A 22,477-nucleotide genomic window follows, 5' to 3' on the forward strand; every position below is an offset into this window, starting at 1 on the left:
GGAGAACACGTACACGTTGAGGCATGCTGTTCACGAGATTTGCCATGGTTTGGACAGGAATCGCTTGCCATGCAGTGACAATAGCCTGCTGCAATTCACGCACAGAGGTAGGCTGCTGGTCCAAGTGGTCGATTTGACGGATTAATTCTGCCCACAAGTTCTCTATCGGATTCATATCCGTGGACATGGCAGGCCACTCCATATGCTCTACACCACGGTCAGCAAGAAAGTGTTGGATCATGCGAGCACGATGAGGCCGTGCATTGTCATCTTGGAAGACAAAGTTTCCTCGAAAGGCTGCACGAGCAAATGGAAACAATGTTACTTCCAGAATGGCCCTGTACTTGAACTGGTTCAGGTTTCCATTCAGAACAACCAGGTCAGTTTTGCCCCCTGCATGAAAAGCAGCCTAAACGGTCACCCCACCACCTCCAGCTTGGACTCTTGGCACTATACAATCTTTGTTGTAGGCTTCATGCACTTGTCTGCGCACTCGGACGCGGCCATCTTGACGATAGACCAGAAATCTAGACTCGTCACTGAAGATCACGTGATTCCAGTGTCCTGGCTGCCATTGATGGTGCTCTCTGGCCCACTGCAATCGGCGCTGGCGGTGTTGTCTGGTCAGGCGTGGCTTTCTCAGGGGACGCCTGGCACGATAGCCTGCTTGAACCAGTCGTTGGTTGAATAGCCTTCTGGATACAGGCACATTTGTCAGTTGCTGCCACTCAGCCCCAAGCCGATTAGCTGACTTGGTACGGCCATTGCGGACTAACCGGTGCAGCTGGCGATCATCCCTCCTTGTGGTTCTGCGGGGACGTCCTGGCCTCGGTATTGGATTTGGGACACCCCTCTGAGCATTTCGTTTCAGGATCTTTGACACCTGACCTTGAGTGATGCCATACTGCCGAGCAATAGCACGCTGTTTCATGCCGTAATTTCGTAAAGCCACCACTCCATGACAAACAGCATTGTCGAGTTGACGGACCATCTCCAGAGGAAGCGGCAATAACTTTTGGAGACGTGCAGCAGTTGTTTTCCACTAATACAGAACACAACAACCCTTGTATACCCGACTGTGAAGCCAATCATCAAATGCACCTGTCCGTACATTTTGCCATGCCACCTGTGATATAATCCTGTTGTTGACTTCTTGCTGCGACAGACAATCAGTGACATGGTTCTTTTAACAAATAAATCACCAAAGTGTAAAAGAAACTCACCAGATTGATATACTGAGTTAAGAAAGTAAACCCAAGTGAAGATATATATTCCATATTAAATGCCAAGTCTGTATATATATATACCATAGGAGCACCAACGGCCTGAACACGAGAGGGTCTTCCTCCAATGGGCGGACAAATACATGTACTCTATTATAAACATCCTGGGGGCGTAGTGAAGCATTAAATTGCTTTAAATTGTGTGCTCAGTAAGGGTCACCCAGATAGCTCAGATGGCAGAGCACTGGTACGGTTTTCCAGAGGACCTGGGTTCAATTCCTGGTCTGGGCATGTAATTTTCCCACATATATCAATTTGATTATTTAATCCTGTTCATTAATCTAAAAATCTCAATGGCATATTTATACTTCAGAAAAAAAGCAAGGCCACAAACATTAACATATTTACACTTCAGAAAAAAAAAAGTAAGGCCACAAACATTAACATATTTACACTTCAGAAAAAAAAAAGCAAGGCCAAGAACATTTCCATATTTATCACTTCCTCCAATAGTCATTCACAAAAATATAAAGTGCTATTAAATTTTGTTCTCAAATCCAGTTGTCAGAACTTGACAAGCCATTGCCTGCTGGACTCCATTACATTCAAAAGATTTCCATGTGAACATCCAGTGAGGGGAGCGGATGCGTTTGTGACATGGCTGAAGGAAAATGGGAAGAGAATGGACTCACCTCATCAGATTAGAAAACGAGTCGACTTGTCCATCCACAGTTTCCACTTCCTTGCCTTCTTTGCAAATCTACAAAATGTACATCAATGCACATCCTTGTCAATCTAACTTGGTATGTTCACCCTCAACACCATTGTTTAATTTAATTGCTAACACAAGAGGAATATAGCGATTTTATCGACGTCATAACAAAACAGGAGTTCAATAATGAATGAAGTTTTGAATATTTTGTACATGTCAAAATCGGAAAATCATTCACTGGATTAAAAACTAAACGGTTTACATTTTTCAAGGGCATCACATGGTTGATACCACCTGACCATGAACATTGGCAGACTAGGTGGCGTAATGGAAAGAGTGTCCGCTCCGAGTCTGGGCGGTCGGCGCTTCAAACCCTGGTCGAGTCATACAAAATACTTTTAAAATGGCGCATGCTGCTTCCTTCCATATTAAAATGGCGCATGCTGCTTCCTTCCTTTTTTAAAATGGTGCATACTGCTTCCTTCCTTTTAAAAATGGTGCATACTGCTTCCTTCCTTTTTAAAATGGCGCATACTGCTTCCTTCCTTTTTAAAATGGTGCATACTGCTTCCTTCCTTTTTAAAATGGCGCATACTGCTTCCTTCCTTTTTAAAATGGTGCATGCTGCTTCCTTCCTTTTTAAAATGGTGCATATTGCTTCCTTCCTTTTTAAAATGGTGCATACTGCTTCCTTCCTTTTTTAAATGGCGCATACTGCTTCCTTCCTTTTTAAAATGGTGCATACTGCTTCCTTCCTTTTTAAAATGGTGCATACTGCTTCCTTCCTTTTTAAAACGGCGCATACTGCTTCCTTCCTTTTTAAAATGGCGTATACTGCTTCCTTCCTTTTTAAAACGGCGCATACTGCTTCCTTCCTTTTTAAAATGGCGCATGCTGCTTCCTTCCTTTTTTTAAATGGTGCATACTGCTTCCTTCCTTTTTAAAATGGCGCATACTGCTTCCTTCCTTTTTAAAACGGCGCATACTGCTTCCTTCCTTTTTAAAATGGTGCATACTGCTTCCTTCCTTTTTAAAATGGCGCATACTGCTTCCTTCCTTTTTAAAATGGCGCATGCTGCTTCCTTCCTTTTAAAAATGGTGCATATTGCTTCCTTCCTTTTTAAAATGGTGCATACTGCTTCCTTCCTTTTTAAAATGGCGCATACTGCTTCCTTCCTTTTTAAAATGGTGCATACTGCTTCCTTCCTTTTTAAAATGGTGCATACTGCTTCCTTCCTTTTTAAAATGGTGCATACTGCTTCCTTCCTTTTTAAAATGGTGCATACTGCTTCCTTCCTTTTTAAAATGGTGCATACTGCTTCCTTCCTTTTTAAAATGGCACATGCTGCTTCCTTCCTTTTTAAAATGGTGCATACTGCTTCCTTCCTTTTTAAAATGGCACATACTGCTTCTTTCCTTTTAAAAATGGCGCATGCTGCTTCCTTCCTTCCTTTTTAAAACGGCGCATACTGCTTCCTTCCTTTTAAAAATGGCGCATGCTGCTTCCTTCCTTTTTAAAATGGCGCATACTGCTTCCTTCCTTTTTAAAATGGCGCATACTGCTTCCTTCCTTTTAAAAATGGTGCATGCTGCTTCCTTCCTTTTTAAAACGGCGCATACTGCTTCCTTCCTTTTTAAAATGGCACATGCTGCTTCCATCCTTGACGTTCAGGATTTTAAAAGGATGGACAAACGACCAGAGGTTTCCGCTGTTGCACAGGCTTCATGGGCCTCATGGCCTCCTCCTGCATTGAATTTCCTTGAAAGGGAGATCAGATTATCACATACAGTGATGCACCAATTCTGCATTTTCAGAAATAATATCTCTGTCTGCACTGTCGGGTGAAAAAACCCCACTAATGTGTTACCTTCAGATTTCTGATTAGTCTCGCCCTGAAGTTCAATACTCGAACACACCCAAGGACGCAGCAACAAGCCAAAAACAATTGCTGTCCATCTCCTGCAAGTTCCGAGCCGAGTACAATTCAAAGATGACACCGAAGCAACATGATGAATGGTCCACACAGCGAGTCCTGCTTCAGGAACACTCGAAGCTTTTTTTTCTGCAATTTCTAATCTTTTTACACAACCTTAGGGGAGTGTGTTCTGTGCCAACCAGGTGGTACCCATAGCTGATCTTAATAGTGTCACACATGTGGATGCGGGGATCATGGATGGGCCACTCATCCAGAAAGTAGTCCGAGCATCGTCACAAACTAGCAAGTCACAAACAGGCAAGTCATGATCCAGAAAGTTATAAATAAAAGGAAAAACAAGGAATAAAACAATTCCACTCTATGCACACGTGCACACACGGGATGACAAACTGAAGTTATAATCCTGAAACCTGAATTTTCCTTGACTTCTGTGTACACATATTTGTCCCAGCTGAGCAAGTTGTATGAATGAATGATCGTTTTAAGGCCATTTTCCCTGCTAGAGCGGGGGTTAGCCTTGCGGGCCCCATGACAATCTTCTCCATTTTGCCCTATTTTCTGCATCTCTCCTTGTTGACCCCCTTGCCCGCATTTCTTCTTCTACCATCTTCAGCCAAGTCTTTCTCGGTCTTCCCCATCCTCTACTTTCTTCTACATTCATTTCCATCACTCTTCTCAACCAGTCACTTTCATCCTTCCTCAACACATGACCAAACCATCTCAACCTGTTCCTCTTCACAGCATCAATCACAGGCTCTATTCCCATCATCTTTCGCAATTCATCATTTGTCTTCCTCTCTCTCAACGATACTCCGCACATCGACCGAACCATTCACATTTCCACCCTTTCCAGCCTTCGTTGCTGCTCTACGTTCATTACCCATGTCTCGCTCCCATAAATCATAACACTTCTCACACATGCAGCAAACACCTTTCCCTTCAGCTTCAACGACACTCCCCTCCTCATCAACATGTCACTCAGTTCCCGAAACTTCTTCCATGCACATTTCACTCCAGCAACCGTTGCCGAGTCTGATCCACCTTCTCCATTCAGCATGTCTCCGAGGTAGCAAAATGTTTTCACACCTTCCAGCTTCACGCAGTCTCCAAGATCCAACTCAACATTTCCTCCATCTGCAGCTCCCTTTGTGCACACCTTACATTTGAATGTAGCTGCCACACTGGTTAATGACCCTCTCAGACCACTACATTTTTGATGAACCCACTCAGCGCACATTGTACATTGAATAGAGTTCACTCCGACACCCTTCCTCCACACAGCACATGGCCACTTCCCAGTTCTTTCCACCTCACCACATGCTTTACCACTTGCCATCACCTTCGCCTTTCCGATATTCACCTTCAGACCTTTTGTCTCCATACATTCCTTCCACTTGTTCATCTTTTCCTTCAGTCCATCCATACTTTCTGCAATCAACACCAGATCATCTGCACACAACAACTCCCACGGTAAACCCTCCTTTACGATCTGAGCCAGCACCTCCATCACAGCTACAAATAGTAGTGGACTTAGTACCGGCCACTGATTCACACCCACCTTCACCTCAAACTCACCACTGCTCCCGTCCTTCGTCCTTACAGCTGTGCATGCTCTTTTGTACATTGCCATCACCACTCTGATCAACCATTCCTCCACTCCCCACTTCCTCAATGCCCATGTGAATACTTCGCGTGGAACACTATTGAATGCTTTCTCCAGATCAACAAACCCAAGAAACTTCTTCCTCTTCTCCAGGTACTTCTCCTGCAACTGCCTCACAATAAAGAGCGCGTCTGTCGTTCCTCTTCCTGGCATAAATCCAAACTGCATTTCATCTATCTTCACCTTCTTCCTTATCCTCCTCTCCAACACCCTTTCCAATACCTTCATTCCATGCTCCAATAACTTTATCACTCGGTACGAGCCACACTCCAGAGGGTCACCTTTCCCCTTGTATAGAGGGACGAGGGTACTCAGTTCCCAATCCACTGGAATGCGGCCTTCTTTCACCACAAGATTACAGATCTCTGTCATTCTCTTCACACCCCAACTTCCTGCTGCCTTCAACATATCTCCCACAACTCCCGTCGGCCCTCCTGCTTTTCCACTCTTCATTGCTTTTATCGCTTCCTCAACTTCCTTCTCAGTTATCTTCTCTGCCGGTCCTAAAACTGGGTTACTCTCTATATTGCCATCCCATTCATTCTCTGTATTCAACAGCATTTCCGTATATCTTTTCCATCTTCCTTTAATTCCATCTGGGTCCACAACGATTTGTCCCACTTCATCCTTCAAGCAACTCACCCCCATCACATCACACCTCTCTTTCGCTATCTGCTTTGCAATCCTGAATACCGCTCTCTGACCCTCTTCCAAATCCAAGCGTTCTCCGAACATTTTCCGACATGCCTCATGCGCCTTTGCTACCTCTTTCTTTGCAGCCTTCTTGCCTGCCTTATAACACTCATGCTCTGCTTTTTCTGCTCCCGTGCCCTTCGCCTTCTGCCACTCCTTGAAGTTCCTCCTTTTCTCGTCAATCCTCTTTCCAACTTCATCATCCCACCACCATGTTTCCGAGTGCCTCGGTGGTCCTTTTGTCCATCCACATACCTCACCAACGGCTCCCAACAGACTATCTTTCATTGACATCCAACCACTTTCAAGCTCAACCACATCATCCTCTACCCGACTCAGCCTCTCTTTTAATGCCTCCCTTACTGTCACTTCTTTCAACCTCCACACCTTCATTGTCGGTTGGTACTTCACCCGCCGAGCTCTCCTCGCACCTTTCACCCTTATGTCGCAGACAACCAAGTGGTGCTGTGAAACAGCCTCCTCCCCGGGATCACCTTTGTGTCCCGGAGGTGCCCCCTATCTCGCCTACGCACCATCAGGTAGTCAACGGTTGTCGTCGACCCACCTGACGTGTATGTAACAAGCTTATTATCCTCTTTCTGGAACTGAGTGTTACAAATCAACAAATCAGCTCCATCAGCAAACTCCAAAATCCTTTCACCTTCTCCATTTCTCACACCATATCCGTAACCCCCATGAACTCCCTCAAATCCATCCACACTCCTTCCCACATGTCCATTTAGGTCTCCTCCTACCACAACAACTTCCTCATCTTTCACGTTTTCCATCAGCTTCTCTATCGCACACCAGAACTTGTCCTTCTCTTCATCGCTCCGACCAACCTGCGGAGCATATCCCGAGATGACGTTCACCAAGAGCTTTCCAATCATCATTTTCACCATCATCAACCTATCACTCACTCTGGTCACACTCACCACACTGTCGACAAACTCCTCAGAAAACAGGACACCAACACCATTCACGCCCTCCGGGCATCCTTGCCACACAAACTTGTATTTCTGTCCCTGCCTACCCTTCACCATTCTCACACCACTTCCCTTCCATCTCGTCTCTTGCACACAACATATGTCCTCTCTTCTTCTGACCAATACTTCCACCACTTCTCCTGATCTCCCTGTCATTGTCCCTACATTCCATGTCCCAAACCTCAGAAACCTATCTCCAATTCGGGCTGTACCCTGCCCATATGTAGTTGTAATTGTCATGGTTCTCTTTTTGAGGCAATGTTTTTATGGCCGGATGCCCTTCCTGAAGCCAACCCTCTTAGTCGCCTCCGATGGCACGCAGGGTTACGGTGTACCTATTCTAAACCAGGGTACACACCGGGATCTCTGTCTGGAACAATAATCTGAAACTATACTATATTCAAAACCATACTGTGAGGTTTCTGGACTTTAGACCAGACTTTGGTGGGTTAAACCGGTTTTGTAAGTGCTCAACCGTCCCTCTTCCCTCAGAGCATATTTCTGGTGTGGGCAGTAATTATATTTGGCTGGAGGCCTTTGAGCTTCTGCATAGCCAGATGACATAGCTCGCTCTAAGGGCCGTTTTGGGTGAAGTGTCCATGATAATATACCTTGCCATAATGTACATACCAATTAAATGCATTAAAAGAGAGGCTGAGTAGGGTAGAGGATGATGTGGTTGAGCTTGAAAGTGGTTGGATGTCAATGAAAGATAGTCTGTTGGGCGCCGTTGGTGAGGTATGTGGATGGACAAAAGGACCACCGAAGCACTCGGAAACATGGTGGTGGGATGATGAAGTTGGAAAGAGGATTGACGAGAAGAGGAAGAGGTTCAAGGAGTGACTGACAGAAGAGGAAGGGTACGGGAGCAGAAAAAGCAGGGCATGAAAGTTATAAGGCAGCCAAGAAGGCTGCAAAGAAAGACGGAGCAAAGACGCAGGAGGCATGTAGGAAAATGTTCGGAGAACGCTTGGATAAGAGGGTCGGAGAGCGGTATTCGGGAATGCAAAGCAGATAGCGAAAGAGAGGTGTGATGTGATAGGGGGGGAGTTGCTTGAAGGATGAAGTGGGACAAATCGTTGTGGACCCAGATGGAATTAAAGGAAGATGGAAAAGATATATGGAAATGCTGTTGAATACAGAGAATGAACGGGATGGCAACATCGAGAGTAACCCAGTTTTAGGACCGGCAGAGAAGATAACTGAGAAGGAAGTCGAGGAAGCGATAAAAGCAATGAAGAGTGGAAAAGCAGGGAGGGCCGACGGGAGTTGTGGGAGATATGTTGAAGGCAGCAGGAAGTTGGGGTGTGAAGAGAATGACAGAGATCTGTAATATTGTGGTGAAAGAAGGCCGCATTCCAGTGGATTGGGAACTGAGTACCCTCGTCCCTCGATACAAGGGGAAAGGTGACCCTCTGGAGAGTGGCTCGTACCGAGCGATAAAGTTGTTGGAGCATGGAATGAAGGTATTGCAAAGGTGTTGGAGAGGAGGATAAGGAAGAAGGTGAAGATCGACGAAATGCAGTTTGGATTTATGCCAGGAAGAGGAACGACAGACATGCTCTTTATTGTGAGGCAGTTGCAGGAGAAGTACATGGAGAAGAGGAAAAAGTTTTTTCTTGGGTTTGTTGATCTGGAGAAAGCATTCGATAGGGTTCCACGCGAAGTATTGACATGGGCATTGAGGAAGTTAGGAGTGGAGGAATGGTTGATCAGAGTAGTGATGGCAATGTACAAAAGAGCGTGCACAGCTGTAAGGATGAAGGACGGGAACAGTGGTGAATTTGAGGTGAAGGTGGGAGCGCATCAGAGGGCGGTACTAAGTCCACTACTATTTGTAGCTGTGATGGAGGTGCTGGCTCAGAACGTAAAGGAGGGTTTACCGTGGGAGTTCTTGTATGCAGATGATCTGGTGTTGATTGCGGAAAGTATGGATGGACTGAAGGAAAAGATGAACAAGTGGAAGGAATGTATGGAGACAAAAGGTCTGAAGGTGAATATTGGAAAGACGAAGGTGATGGCAAGTGGTAAAGCATGTGGTGAGGTGGAAAGAACTGGGAAGTGGCCATGTGCTGTGTGCAGGAAGGGTGTCGGAGTGAACTCCATTCAATGTACAATGTGAACTGAGTGTGTTCATCAAAAATGTAGTGGTCTGAGAGGGTCATTAACCAGTGTGGCAGCTACATTAAAATGTAAGGTGTGCACAGAGGGAGCTGCAGATGGAGGAAATGTTGAGTTGGATCTTGGAGACGGCATGGAGCTGGAAGGTGTGAAAACATTGCTGAATGGAGAAGGTGGATCAGACTCGGCAACGGTTGCTCGAGTGATATGTGCATGGAAGAAGTTTCGGGAACAGAGTGACGTGCTGAAGAGGAGGGGAGTGTCGTTGAAGCTGAAGGGAAAGGTGTATGCTGCATGTGTGAGAAGTGTTATGATTTATGGGAGCGAGACATGGGTAATGAACGTAGAGCAGCAACGAAGGCTGGAAAGGGTGGAAATGTGAATGGTTCGGTGGATGTGCGGATTATCGTTGAGAGAGAGGAAGACAAATGATGAATTGTGAAAGATGATGGGAATAGAGCCTGTGATTGATGCTGTGAAGAGGAACAGGTTGAGATGGTTTGGCCATGTGTTGAGGAAGGATGAAAGTGACTGGTTGAGAAGAGTGATGGAAATGAATGTAGAAGGAAGTAGAGGACGGGAAAGACTGAGCTAAAGATGGTGGAAGAAGAAATGCGGGCAAGGGGGTTAACAAGGAGAGATGCAGAAAATAGGGCAAAATGGAGAAGATTGTCATGGGGACCGCAAGGCTAACCCCGCTCTCGCAGGGAAAATGGCCTTAAAATGCATGTTGTTGTTGTTGTATAATGTACCTACCTACCTTGCCGAATATGTTTGCACTCTTCCTGGAGCTGGTGCTCTTTGACTTTGACAGAGTGACACACACCCTGCGGGGTCTCTCTGTAACCACACAACAGCAGCACATCATAGCACATCAATGTCAGGCTGTGCTGTCAAGTAAATTACAAACGACCAATCGAAATATCCACAAATAACTACTTAATGCAGTCCAAACCACTTTTAAAATTCCCCATTTTGGAGACAACTCATACCCTTGATTACAAAACGTTATTTGATTGAGAGGTACTGTTTCATCGTATTGTTCTGGCCAGAAAGGAAAAAGAGAAGTTCTGTTCCGGCAAAGAATGAGAAAGAGAAGTACTGTTCTGGCAAATAATGAGAAAGAGGTACTGTTCCGGCCAGGAATGAGAAAGAAGGACTGTTCTGGCAAAGAATGAGAAAGAGAAGTACTGTTCTGGCAAGGAATGAGAAACAGAAGTACTGTGCTGGCAAAGAATGAGAAAGAGAAGTACTGCTCTGGCCCGGAATGAGAAAAAGAAGTACTGTGGGACCCCGCTATTTGTGGGGGATATGTTCCTGGAAAATCCGCAAATAGCGAAACCTGCAAATAGCGGGGTATTGTATCAATGGAAAAAGGGGGAAAAGGCTCCCGAGTAGTGAAAATCCGCAAATAGAGTGGAACAAACCACGAATGGCAAGGCAAATCCCAAGAATGTCGACGATAATCCGCAAAGGTCGATGAAAGTCCTGGAAATGGCGAGACAAACCCCATGAATGGCGGAGAAAATCCACGAAGGTTGATGAAAATCCGCGAAGGTCGATTAAACTCCCGTGAATGTATGCCGCGGCATTGTTTCAATGGGGAAAAGGGGGATACGTTATAGGTTCCTGGTGGTTCCTGATTCATGGAGGAAAATTTTTTAAGTTAAAAATGTTTTCGACCGCAAATCCACATGATTAAAGTTTCATAAAAAATGCTTACAAAAAAACAACAAAAAAAAAAACACCAGGTACCATTTTCAATTTATTGAAGGAATGCGCTTACAGTTTATTAAAAGTGCTAAACTATACCATACCGTGAAAGTAAAAAAAAAACACAACACCATCATGTACCGTTTAAAATTTATATATTACAAAAAACACACACAACTTTCAAATGATGATTAATGAATAATGATGATGATGATGATGATGATGGTGATGATGATGATGATGATGAAGAAGAAGAAGAATTAAAATCCCATGAATTCCTCAAACTCTGACAATGACCGAAATGAGAAATGATAGTCCTGCAAAATCGTGTACTGAGGGAGAGGCAGGAGAGGCAGCAGTTGAGGGTGTTGGTGAGGACGCTGGTGAAGACATGAGAGGTCGGCAGGAGAGGGTGCTGATGGTGCTGAGGTGAAGGGAGCAGGGCTGAAGAAATGGGTAATGGAGAGCTGCCTGGCAGATTGCTGCAGGTTTCGATGTAGCTTTTTGTAGGGGAGAATGAGGAGAATTTTGTAGAGGAGAATCATCCAAGCCCCTCTTGAACTTGAGGTACCTCTCCATGACTGGGTCAGCATCTTCCAACTTGTCCACAAGCTCCCGCATGTCCTGCAGCAACTTGCCCAGGAAATGGACTGTGAGGTTCGACCTCGGCACCTCTTCCTCATCACTGCCCACCTCCTCCTCGGAAACCGTTATAATGGCCTTCAACTCCTCCTCGGTGAGTTGTCACCATATGAGGCAATGAGATCCTCCAACTCCTCAGGCTGCATGGCATCAAATCCATCCCCTCCCACCTGCCGTGCCAACCCAACAATCGCACGCCTCTCCTCAGTGTTATCGGGCAAGCCAGTAAAGTTTCTGACTGCCTGTGGCCACCGGTTGTGCCAGCGCGTGTTGATGGTGGAGGCTCTCACCTCAACCAGTGACTCCTTGATGGCGCCGATGCAGTGGGCAATGTTGAAATCCTTCCAACACTGCCCGACGGTAAGCCCTGGGTCGCATCCAAAATCCATCGCATCACATACAAAATGCGGCGAAAGGTGTGACGGTGTAATACGTTTTAAACGTTGAAATCACACCTTGGTCGAATGGCTGGATGAGGGAGGTGGTGTTGGGCGGCAGGAAGATCACCTCAACGTTCGGGTGTGCCACGTACGGGGTGGCCAGGAGCGTTGTCCAGGAGCAAGAGTATCTTGAATGCAAGGTTTTTGTCCACCATGTATCTCTCCACCTGAGGGACAAAACAATTATGGAACCAGTCCAGGAAGATTGCTGCCGTCACCCAGGCTTTCCTATTGGCCCTCCAAAACACGGGCAGAGTTTGCTTGTTCTTGCCCTTGAGAGCACGTGGGTTCGGGGAACGGTACAACATCATCATGGCATGACACCCCCTTTTGCGTTTGCACAGAGGAGAAGAGATACCCAGTCCTTGGCAGCCTTGAATCCCGATGCTATCTCCTCGCACTTCGAGATGAAAGTTTTCGTGGGCATCTTTTTCCAGAAGAGGCCAGTCTCGTCAGCGTTTAACACCTGTTCTGGAAGGTATCCTTTCTCTTCAATCAGCCTCGCGAGTGGAACAGGGAACGCTTTTGCCACCTCGTGGTCCACGGAGGCACGCTCTCCTGAGAGCTTCACATTTTTGAGACAGTACCGCTCCTTAAAACGATGGAACCACCCCCTGCTTGCAGTTAATGATGTCATGCTGCTTGTACCATCATCACTCAGCGCATCACTCGTGCTGGCACCACCCACGCCAGACAGATCATAAATTTGTTTGGCCTTTTCATAAATGAGAGGTCCACTCAAAGGCATACTCTTTTGTGTGTTGTCCTCGATCCATATGCAGAGAGCCTTCCCCATCCTTTCTATGTGGACATCCTGGACATGGGTGACCACCTTTGTACTCGATACAGCGCTCGCTGAAACACTCTCACGAATCACCTTCTTGTTCATCCGTATGTAGCGAATGGTGGATTCGTTGATGCCGAAATGACTGCCCACAGAGGCTGCACTCATTCCTCTCGAAAGCCGGTCGAGTAGCTCAACTTTCTGGCTCAGGCTCATCACTTTCTTCTGCCTCTTGTTAGTCAACGCATCTCCGGCACTGGTCTTGCACTTTGGAGCCATGATTTAAGGATGAGCAGAGAGGCTAAATGAAGGATTACTGTATATGAAGACTCACGAGCATTGTGGGTAGCTGCGGGAGGGGTGAATGCCCTGACATTTTTTGTGGGGGATGTTATTGGATGATGCCGTATTGAGCCTATCTGCTAATTTCAATAATAGATTTAATGAAGCGTTCGCATTCTATAATTCACGAGGTTGACTTGTTTAGGCAGCTGGTGTAACATCCCCTGAAGAATTTTCATTGCGTACGATCTCTGATGATGCTTTACCGTAAATTGCAAATTGTAATCAATTTAATGAAGCGTTTGCATCCTATAATTATTGGGGTTGACTTGTTTACACAGCTGGTGGAACATCCCGCGAAGCTCGATTATAGTGCGGCTAAAATTCGCGCCCGCGAAAGCCAAGAAAACGCAAAGCACACAGCAGTGAATCAATGTATAAGCAGGTCATGCTCGCATCTCGTGGATGTTTTTTTGCGTATGTCCAGCTGCCTTAATCATGGCTGTTGAAAGATGGGTTTTATAAATACCTGTACGTGAATTTATAAATACCTGTAGTATGTGATTTTTTTGGAATTGTATGTGATAACAGCTCATTAATTTTTTTTTTGCGCCCCTGAAAAACAGTGAATTCGCAGTACCGCTCATTCCCCCACCATGCTCACTCCCATTTTATTTTCCCTTCCTGAGCAGAATACGAGTTCAAGTACATTCACATAAACACCAAGCAAGTACTGTGTGGCTTTCCTCAGTGAAGATTTTCTCTGTAATTAAGACCGTCTGTGGAATTTTGGACACATTTCCATCTGCGGAACCGTTTGCGTAATTTTGTAAAGAAAACAAAATAAGCAAAACGAATGAGGGGCTGTGTGCTACATGTGTGATCTTGCTTACCTTTTATCAATGGACCAGCATTGTTAAGCTCTGTGGGATAAGAATCACACACTTCTTCCTTTATTTGTCCTTTGCTCAAAACATCCTGGGAAGTCTGAAGGAGGTTACTTTGGAAGTTTTCTGTCTTTACTGGATAAGCTTCACCTGCAATGGGACATCAGATCATTACGTGATAGGAATCAACGAGTGAATCAAGCAATCAGTCATGTACGATGCCCTACACAGTGTTAGTTCTGCCGAAATAGTTTCTTGGCTGCGGTTATGATCCTCGATGGGTCAGGATGCACAAGAAATGGAGGTGTACATATGCAGCATAAGGACATGGTTACATGTAAGGATGTGTGCACACAAGATTAAGTTAAAGATCCAGGAATGAAGGCAGCCGAGTCTGCCACAGGAGGAGAGCTTGGCAAGTAGAGAAGATTCCAGACTGTGTCAAATGCTCAAGGAATGTCCAGGGAGACAACCCTCCATCACCTTTTGTTTGAGTTTTTGGACCTCCAACCATCGTTGAGAGAGGAGCAGCAGTATTTCCAGAGTTGAGTGACTGGGAAAGAACCAAAACCAATGGTCAGAGATCAGGATGGTTGACCAGCTTCAGTGGAATAATGGGTAGTGTGTCTGCTCTGAGTCAGGGAGGTCAGCAATTCAATTCTGACCCTGGCCGAGTCATGCCAACGACTAAAAATGGTACGTGCTGCTGTCCTCCGTTGAGGTTTAGTAACCCTCGTGCTATTTGTGCGGGATACGTTCCTGGAAAATCCGTGAATAGCGAAACAGTGACTAGCGGGGCATTGTTTCAATGGAAAAAGGGGGGATAGGTTCCCGAGTCACAAAAATCCGCAAATAGAGAGGACCATACCGCGAATGGCGAGGCAAAATCGGCGAATGGCGAGACAAAATCCAAGAATAGTGAGGAAAAATCCACGAATGGCAAGACAAAATCCACGAATGGCGAGGCAAAATCCGTGAATGGTGAGGCAAATGGGAATGTCAACAATAATCTGCGAAGGTCGATGAAAGTCCCACAAATGGCGAGGCAAATCCCGCAAATGTCCACGATAATCCGCGACGGTCGATGAAAATCCCGCAAATGTATGCAACGGCATTGTTTCAATGCCCCTGAAAAACCACTAATTCACGGAATACGGCCGTGACTAGGGGAAAAAAGCACCGCAATTTCGCAAAAAAGGGCTACGATTAGGAAAAAAAAAAAATACATGATTTCGCGGAACACGTCCACGAATAGAAAAAATACCGTGAATTTGCGGGACACTTTTCCGCGAATAGAGAACAGGTCGCATTTTATCAGCCGCGAATACACGGAACCCGTGAATAGCGGAACCGCGAATAGCGGGGTCCAACAGTACACGGTTTTCTAAATGAAGTAGGAATGCTAAACGAGGCCTTTGCACATGTGCTGAATGTGTGTTCATCGTGACTCCATTCTGCTCGACAGGAGCTTTTAACCTGCCATTGCTAGCATGAAATGTGTAATTCAAATGGTCTTTCAAACATAATTTTATCCAAGCCCCAGATATATTCCTTCCCATCAGCATTCAGAAGCACCTCATCCAGATACACAGTCCATTCACTGGTAGGGTTTGTGGAGCACACGCCCGTCTACTCGGGCCTTGCACTTGCACACACGGTCGGATGTTTGCAGTACGAGCAGCTGCCCCCTCAGCGAGCAGAGAAAGGTCTCAAAGCCTGTCAATGTGCAGAGAAACAGCCCTTTTTCTCACCTACTTTTCCAAGTATTTTATAGCTTCATTTAAAAGCTTTAAGCCATCTTTGGAAACAATCCTTATCTCACTCGCACAATATAGTTTATGGTGCCACGAGGATCGCTATTTCGTGAGGTTGCTGCGCATGCCCACTGAGCATTCTGAGGTGGATTACATCATTTTGAAGTTGCATATTCACAGGATCCAACATGGATAAACACCATAAGTTAGCATTCATGGGGAGGAGGAAATTTCTCCTCAAATGCCGAGTGAATAGCGACATCGTAAAGATGACGCTACCGGTACACAGCATGTCCTGGGAGGTTTTGTCACCTCTCACAAGCTTGGAGGTGATGTGTTTTCTGAAATAGAGTCCGATGTTGTCTCTGCATGTGCAGGCAATTTGTCGAGAAAAGGCACCGGAAATAGCCGTAATATGCCCGTCCACTTGGGCCGTGCACCGACCCTCAGCTCCGAGCCTTAGATGTTAAATAAAAATTTTAAAAATTTAAGGAACACGGCATCAGCAGCAATGATGGATTCCACGACATTGTGTTTTCATATTATTTTTGTATACAGTCAACGCTCAAGTAAGAGTGCTCCTTTTTGTCTGCAGTCCCACTAGTCCTACCCACTCTCGACTGCCCTCTCGTCCCACACCCTATCTCGCACACTCCCAGCCTCCCACCTATTCTACACCCTCCCAACATCTTTCAAATGAACAACTTCACAAGAAAGTTATTGAATTTGGATTTCAGAAATGGGTTTCTTTTATTCAAGATATCGATTTGGTTTTCTTCTTCCAATTTTGGAAATGTCTGAGGGTTTTGATTTGGTCAATGAGCGTACTGTGTTGTTGCCTCAGCCGCAATGGATGAGGCAACAACACAGTATGCTCATTGACCAAATCAAAACCCTCAAAGATTTCCAAAATTGGAATAAGAAAACCAAATCGATTGTAAGAAACCTGAATCCAAAGCGGGTGATGCTGTGAGAATTTACAGATGGAAACCTCATTTTGACAAAGGCTTCACCACAAGATGGATGAACAAGCTATTCATTGTTGACATATTCGACCTTATTCTCTGGACATATAAACTGCAAGAATTTAATTGGGAAGGGATTCCGGAAAAAGAAAGGGGGCTACAGATATTAAATTGTCATGATCTTTGTCTTGTATAGTTGAGGACTTCAGAATTTATCTTGTACTTTTGCACAAGTCGTGCATTTTAAAAAGAGTGGTGGGGGTTTATTTTATGTTCACCTTGAAGTGATGTAGGGAGACTCTTCATAGGAAGAGAGCCACAAGGCTCCTTGATCAGGGTAAGCTTAGGTCCCAGAACACTTGTATTCATTCTAAAAACCAGGAAAATAAATTAATTACAGAAAAATGGCGCTCACCTTTTATGAGATACTCGACAAGTTCAGGAACCACGTTCAGCTTTCGATTAAAATCTGTAACAACAACAACAACATGCATTTTAAGGCCATTTTCCCTGCTAGAGCGGGCGTTAGCCTTGCTGTCCCCATGACAATCTACTCCATTTTGCCCTATTTTCTGCATCTCTCCTTGTTAACCCCCTTGCCCGCATTTCTTCTTCCACCATCTTTAGCCAAGTCTTTCTCGGTCTTCCCCGTCCTCTACTTCCTTCTACATTCATTTCCATCACTCTTCTCAACCAGTCACTTTCATCCTTCCTCAACACATGACCAAACCATCTCAACCTGTTCCTCTTCACAGCATCCATCACAGGCTCTATTCCCATCATCTTTCGCAATTCATCATTTGTCTTCCTCTCTCTCTCAACGATACTCTGCACATCCACCGAACCATTCGCATTTCCACCCTTTCCAGCCTTCGTTGCTGGTCCACATTCATTACCCATGTCTCGCTCCCATAAATCATAACACTTCTCACACATGCAGCATACACCTTTCCCTTCACCTTCAACGACACTCCCCTCCTCATCAGCACGCCACTCAGTTCCCGAAACTTCTTCCATGCACATCTCACTCTAGCAACCGTTGCCGAGTCTGATCCACATTCTCCATTCAGCATTTCTCCGAGGTAGCGTCCAGCTTCACGCCGTCTCCAACATCCAACTCAACATTTCCTCCGTCTGCAACTCCCTCTGTGCACACCTTACATTTGAATGTAGCTGCCACACTGGTTAATGACCCTCTCAGACCACTACATTTTTGATGAACCCACTCAGCGCACATTGTACATTGAATGGAGTTCACTTCGACACCCTTCCTGCACACAGCATATGGCCACTTCCCAGTTCTTTCCACCTCACCACATGCTTTACCACTTGCCATCACCTTTGTCTTTCCTATATTCACCTTCAGACCTTTTGTCTCCATACATTCCTTCCACTTGTTCATCTTTTCCTTCAGTCCATCCATACTTTCCGCAATCAACACCAGATCATCTGCATACAACAACTCCCATGGTAAACCCTCCTTTACGTTATGAGCCACCACCTCCACACAGCTACAAATAGTAGTGGACTTCGTATCGACCCCTGATGCACTCCCACCTTCACCTCAAACTCACCACTGTTCCCATCCTTTGTCCTTACAGCTGTGCGCGCTCTTTTGTACATTGCCATCACTACTCTGATCAACCATTCCTCCACTCCTAACTTCCTCAATGCTCATGTCAATACTTCGCGTAGAACCCTATTGAATGCTTTCTCCAGATCCACAAATCCAAGAAACTTCTTCCTCTTCTCCATGTACTTCTCCTGCAACTGCTTCACAATAAAGAGCGCGTCTGTCGTTCCTCTTCCTGGCATAAATCCAAACTGCATTTCATCGATCTTCACCTTCTTCCTTATCCTCCTCTCCAACACCCTTTCCAATACCTTCATTCCATGCTCCAATAACTTTATCGCTCGGTACGAGCCACACTCCAGAGGGTCACCTTTCCCCTTGTATAGAGGGAGGAGGGTACTCTACTCAGTTCCCAATGCACTGGAATGCGGCCTTCTTTCACCACCAGATTACAGATCTCTGTCATTCTCTTCACACCCCAACTTCCTGCTGCCTTCAACATATCTCCCACAAATCCCGTCGGCCCTCCCGCTTTTCTACTCTTCATTGCTTTTATCGCCCAGCCCTGGTGTTGGGCTAGTGGCTAGGGTGCCAGCTTAGGATCCTAGGATCCTGGGTTCGAATCCCGGTCGATCGCTGAATTAACGCCAGGGGGGTTGACTCAGCCTGTCATCCTTCCGAGGTTGGCTAATTGAGTACCAGTTTACTGGTAATTTCCTGTTTGTCGTTAAAGGCGGCAAAAAGGGTTGGCGTCAGGAAGGGCATCCGGCCGTAAAACATTGCTTCAAAAAGGGGACCAAAAAACAACAACAACCACGGTTCCCGAAAAAGGCCAACCCCTGCTTTGCGGGGGAAAATGGCCTCGAAAGGTGGTTTTTTTTTTGGTTTTTTTTGCTTTTATCGCTTGCTCAACTTCCTTCTCAGTTATCTTCTCTGCCGGTCCTAAAACTGGGTTACTCTCTATGTTGCCATCCCATTCATTCTCTGTTTTCAACAGCATTTCCATATATCTTTTCCATCTTCCTTTAATTCCATCTGGGTCCACAACGATTTGTCCCACTTCATCCTTCAAGCAACTCACCCCCATCACATCACACCTCTCTTTCGCTATCTGCTTTGCAATCCTGAATACCGCTCTCTGACCCTCTTCCAAATCCAAGCGTTCTCCGAACATTTTCCTACATGCCTCCTGCGCCTTTGCTACCTCTTTCTTTGCAGCCTTCGTGGCTGCCTTATAACTTTCATGCTCTGCTTTTTCTGCTCCCGGACCCTTCGCCTTCTGCCACTCCTTGAACTTCTTCCTCTTCTCGTCAATCCTCTTTCCAACTTCATCATCCCACCACCATGTTTCCGAGTGCCTCGGTGGTCCTTTTGTCCATCCACATACCTCACCAACGGCTCCCAACAGACTATCTTTCGTTGACATCCAACCACTTTCAAGCTCAACCACATCATCCTCTACCCTACTCAGCCTCTCTTTGAATGCCTCCCTCACTGTCACCTCTTTCAACCTCCACACCCTCATTCTCGGTTGGTACTTCACCCACCGAGCTCTCCACGCACCTTTCACCTTTATGTCGCAGACAACCAAGTGGTGCTGTGAAACAGCCTCCTCCCCCGGGATCACCTTTGTGTCCCGGAGGTGCCCCCTATCTCGCCTACGCACCATCAGGTCGTCAATGGTTGACGTCGACCCACCTGACGTGTATGTAGCAAGCTTATTATCCTCTTTCTGGAACTGAGTATTACAAATCAACAAATCAGCTCCATCAGCAAACTCCAAAATCCTTTCACCTTCTCCATTTCTCACACCATATCCGTAACCCCCATGAACTCCCTCAAAACCGTCCACACTCCTTTCCACATGTCCATTTAGGTCTCCTCCTACCACAACAACTTCCTCATCTTTCACGTTTTCCATCAGCTTCTCTATCGCACACCAGAACTTGTCCTTCTCTTCATCGCTCCGACCAACCTGCGGAGCATATCCCGAGATGACGTTCACCAAGAGCTTTCCAATCATCATTTTCACCATCATCAACCCATCACTCAATCTCGTCACACTCACCACACTGTCTACAAACTCCTCAGAAAACAGGACATCAACACCATTCACGCCCTCCGGGCACACTTGCCACGCAAACTTGTATTTCTGTCCCTGACTACCCTTCACCATTCTCACACCACTTCCCTTCCATCTCGTCTCTTCTCTTGCACACAACATATGTCCACTCTTCTTCTGACCAATACTTCCACCACTTCTCCTGATCTCCCTGTCATTGTCACTACATTCCATGTCCCAAACCTCAGAAACCGATCTCCACTTCGGGCTGTACCCTGCCCATATGTAGTTGTAATTGTCATGGTTCTCTTTTTGAGGCAATGTTTTGATGGCCGGATGCCCTTCCTGACGCCAACCCTCTTAGTCACCTCTTACGACACGCAGGGATACGGTGTACCTATTCTAATCCAGGGTACACACCGGGTCGATTAAAATGTGTAAAAACAAGAATAAAATAATGATCTAAATAAAAACAAATCTTCAGCCTTCAATCAGAATGATTGCACCACGGTAAGCAACGGCTTCTGCCACAACCTTTCATGCGTGCACAAAGTCCCCGGACATCTCCAAAAGCATCGTCATCATTCAAGATTCAGATTCTTTATGAGCTTCATGATCAGGTCACCACACGGCCATTTTCTGCAGAGACGAGGCTCGTCGACAAGCAAAATAACAGAAGGTGAAGGAGTTTCGAGAAACATTAACAAAAGAAAATAAATATGCTTAACAGGTACTGATAAAGAAAGAAGTTCATGTGCTGCCTTCACCTGAACCAACACCAACAGGTGAAGCGAGGTGAGGTGGAACAATTTGCAATAAAATTTAAATATCTTTCATTCCTAATTCCTATTTACAAATTACATCCTAATTACTCAAAATAAATCATCAAGCTTAACTTGCAGTAACACAGAAGCACACAAAGGACATAATTACACAAAGAAGCACATGAAGAATAAAAGTATAAATAAGAAATTAATAACTGGGGCACGAGGTGAAGGGAAAGGAATATTTTTCTTGATTTTTACAAACCAGAAACACCCGCTCCCTCCGAGAGCAATGGCAAGTCGTCTCCCTCCATTTCCCAACGGGGAGGAAAGGGGTTGGGGTTGGGGTAGGGGGGGGCTATTTATAGCAAAATAGCAAAATAGCTATTTTTTTGTTTAAGGTCTTATGATTATGTTCGTACGATTCTACATGCTGCCCTGTCTTCTCGCAACCATTTAAATTGGTTTAAAACACCTTTAGTTGACAACATCAACATCAACATCAACAATTGACAACATCTACAACAGCTTAACCACCACCGCACCCACTCCCCCTCAAACCACCTGCCCCCCCTTATCCTGCCAACCCCTGTCTCAGTTCTCCCCAGTCTCTACTACTGACCTCTCTGAACTCCTCATAGGAATGAAAACTGCCACCTGCACTCTTGACCCCATCCCCTCAAGCTTTGTCAAGGCCTCCCTTCCTGCTCTCTCTCCACTTATCACTGCAACAATAAACTCCTCCCTGTCTACAGGCATCGTCCCACCGTCCCTCAAAATTGCTGCTCTTACCCCCATTCTGAAAAAACCTGGACTCAACACTGACACCCTAAATAACTTCAGACCCATCTCCAACCTACCCTTTCTGTCAAAAGTTTTGGAACGCGCTGTAGCCACTCAACTCAAACATAACCTCTCTGCCAATAACCTGTATGAAACATTCCAATCTGGATTCCGCTCCAACCACAGTACTGAAACTGCTCTCCTCAAAATCACCAACGACCTTCTCCTCTCCTCCGACGCCAGCAACCTCAACATTCTCATCCTCCTCGACCTCAGCGCCGCCTTTGACACCATCAATCACACCATCCTCCTCACCCGACTTGAAACCACCTTTAACATTACCGGCACTGCCCTCTCTTGGATCAAATCATACCTCTCTGACAGATGCCAGTTCATCTCCATCAATAACTGCAAATCCCCCACTGCTCCCCTCCCCCAGGTTCAGTTCTTGGCCCCCTCCTCTTCATCCTGTACCTGTCCCCCCTTGGTCACT

At 45.7% G+C, this 22,477-nt stretch overlaps 1 protein-coding gene across 1 annotated transcript in view; it reads right to left on the reverse strand.

Moving 5' to 3' along the window:
- Nucleotides 1–22,477, reverse strand: part of LOC137414065 (uncharacterized) — an 89,734-nt gene that overhangs the window by 56,398 nt on the left and 10,859 nt on the right. Inside the window, exons 3-6 of the mRNA XM_068099527.2 lie at nt 17,218–17,271; nt 14,090–14,233; nt 10,096–10,175; nt 1,916–1,983 (exon numbers count right to left, since the gene is read on the reverse strand). Of these exons, the coding sequence (XP_067955628.2) occupies nt 1,916–1,983; nt 10,096–10,175; nt 14,090–14,233; nt 17,218–17,271 (346 nt within the window). The remainder of the gene's footprint in view (nt 1–1,915; nt 1,984–10,095; nt 10,176–14,089; nt 14,234–17,217; nt 17,272–22,477) is intronic.

The sequence above is a fragment of the Myxine glutinosa genome, chromosome 5 (assembly GCF_964187855.1).
Source record: "Myxine glutinosa chromosome 5, kmMyxGlut1.1, whole genome shotgun sequence".
In the NCBI taxonomy this organism is placed as follows: Eukaryota; Metazoa; Chordata; class Myxini; order Myxiniformes; family Myxinidae; genus Myxine; species Myxine glutinosa.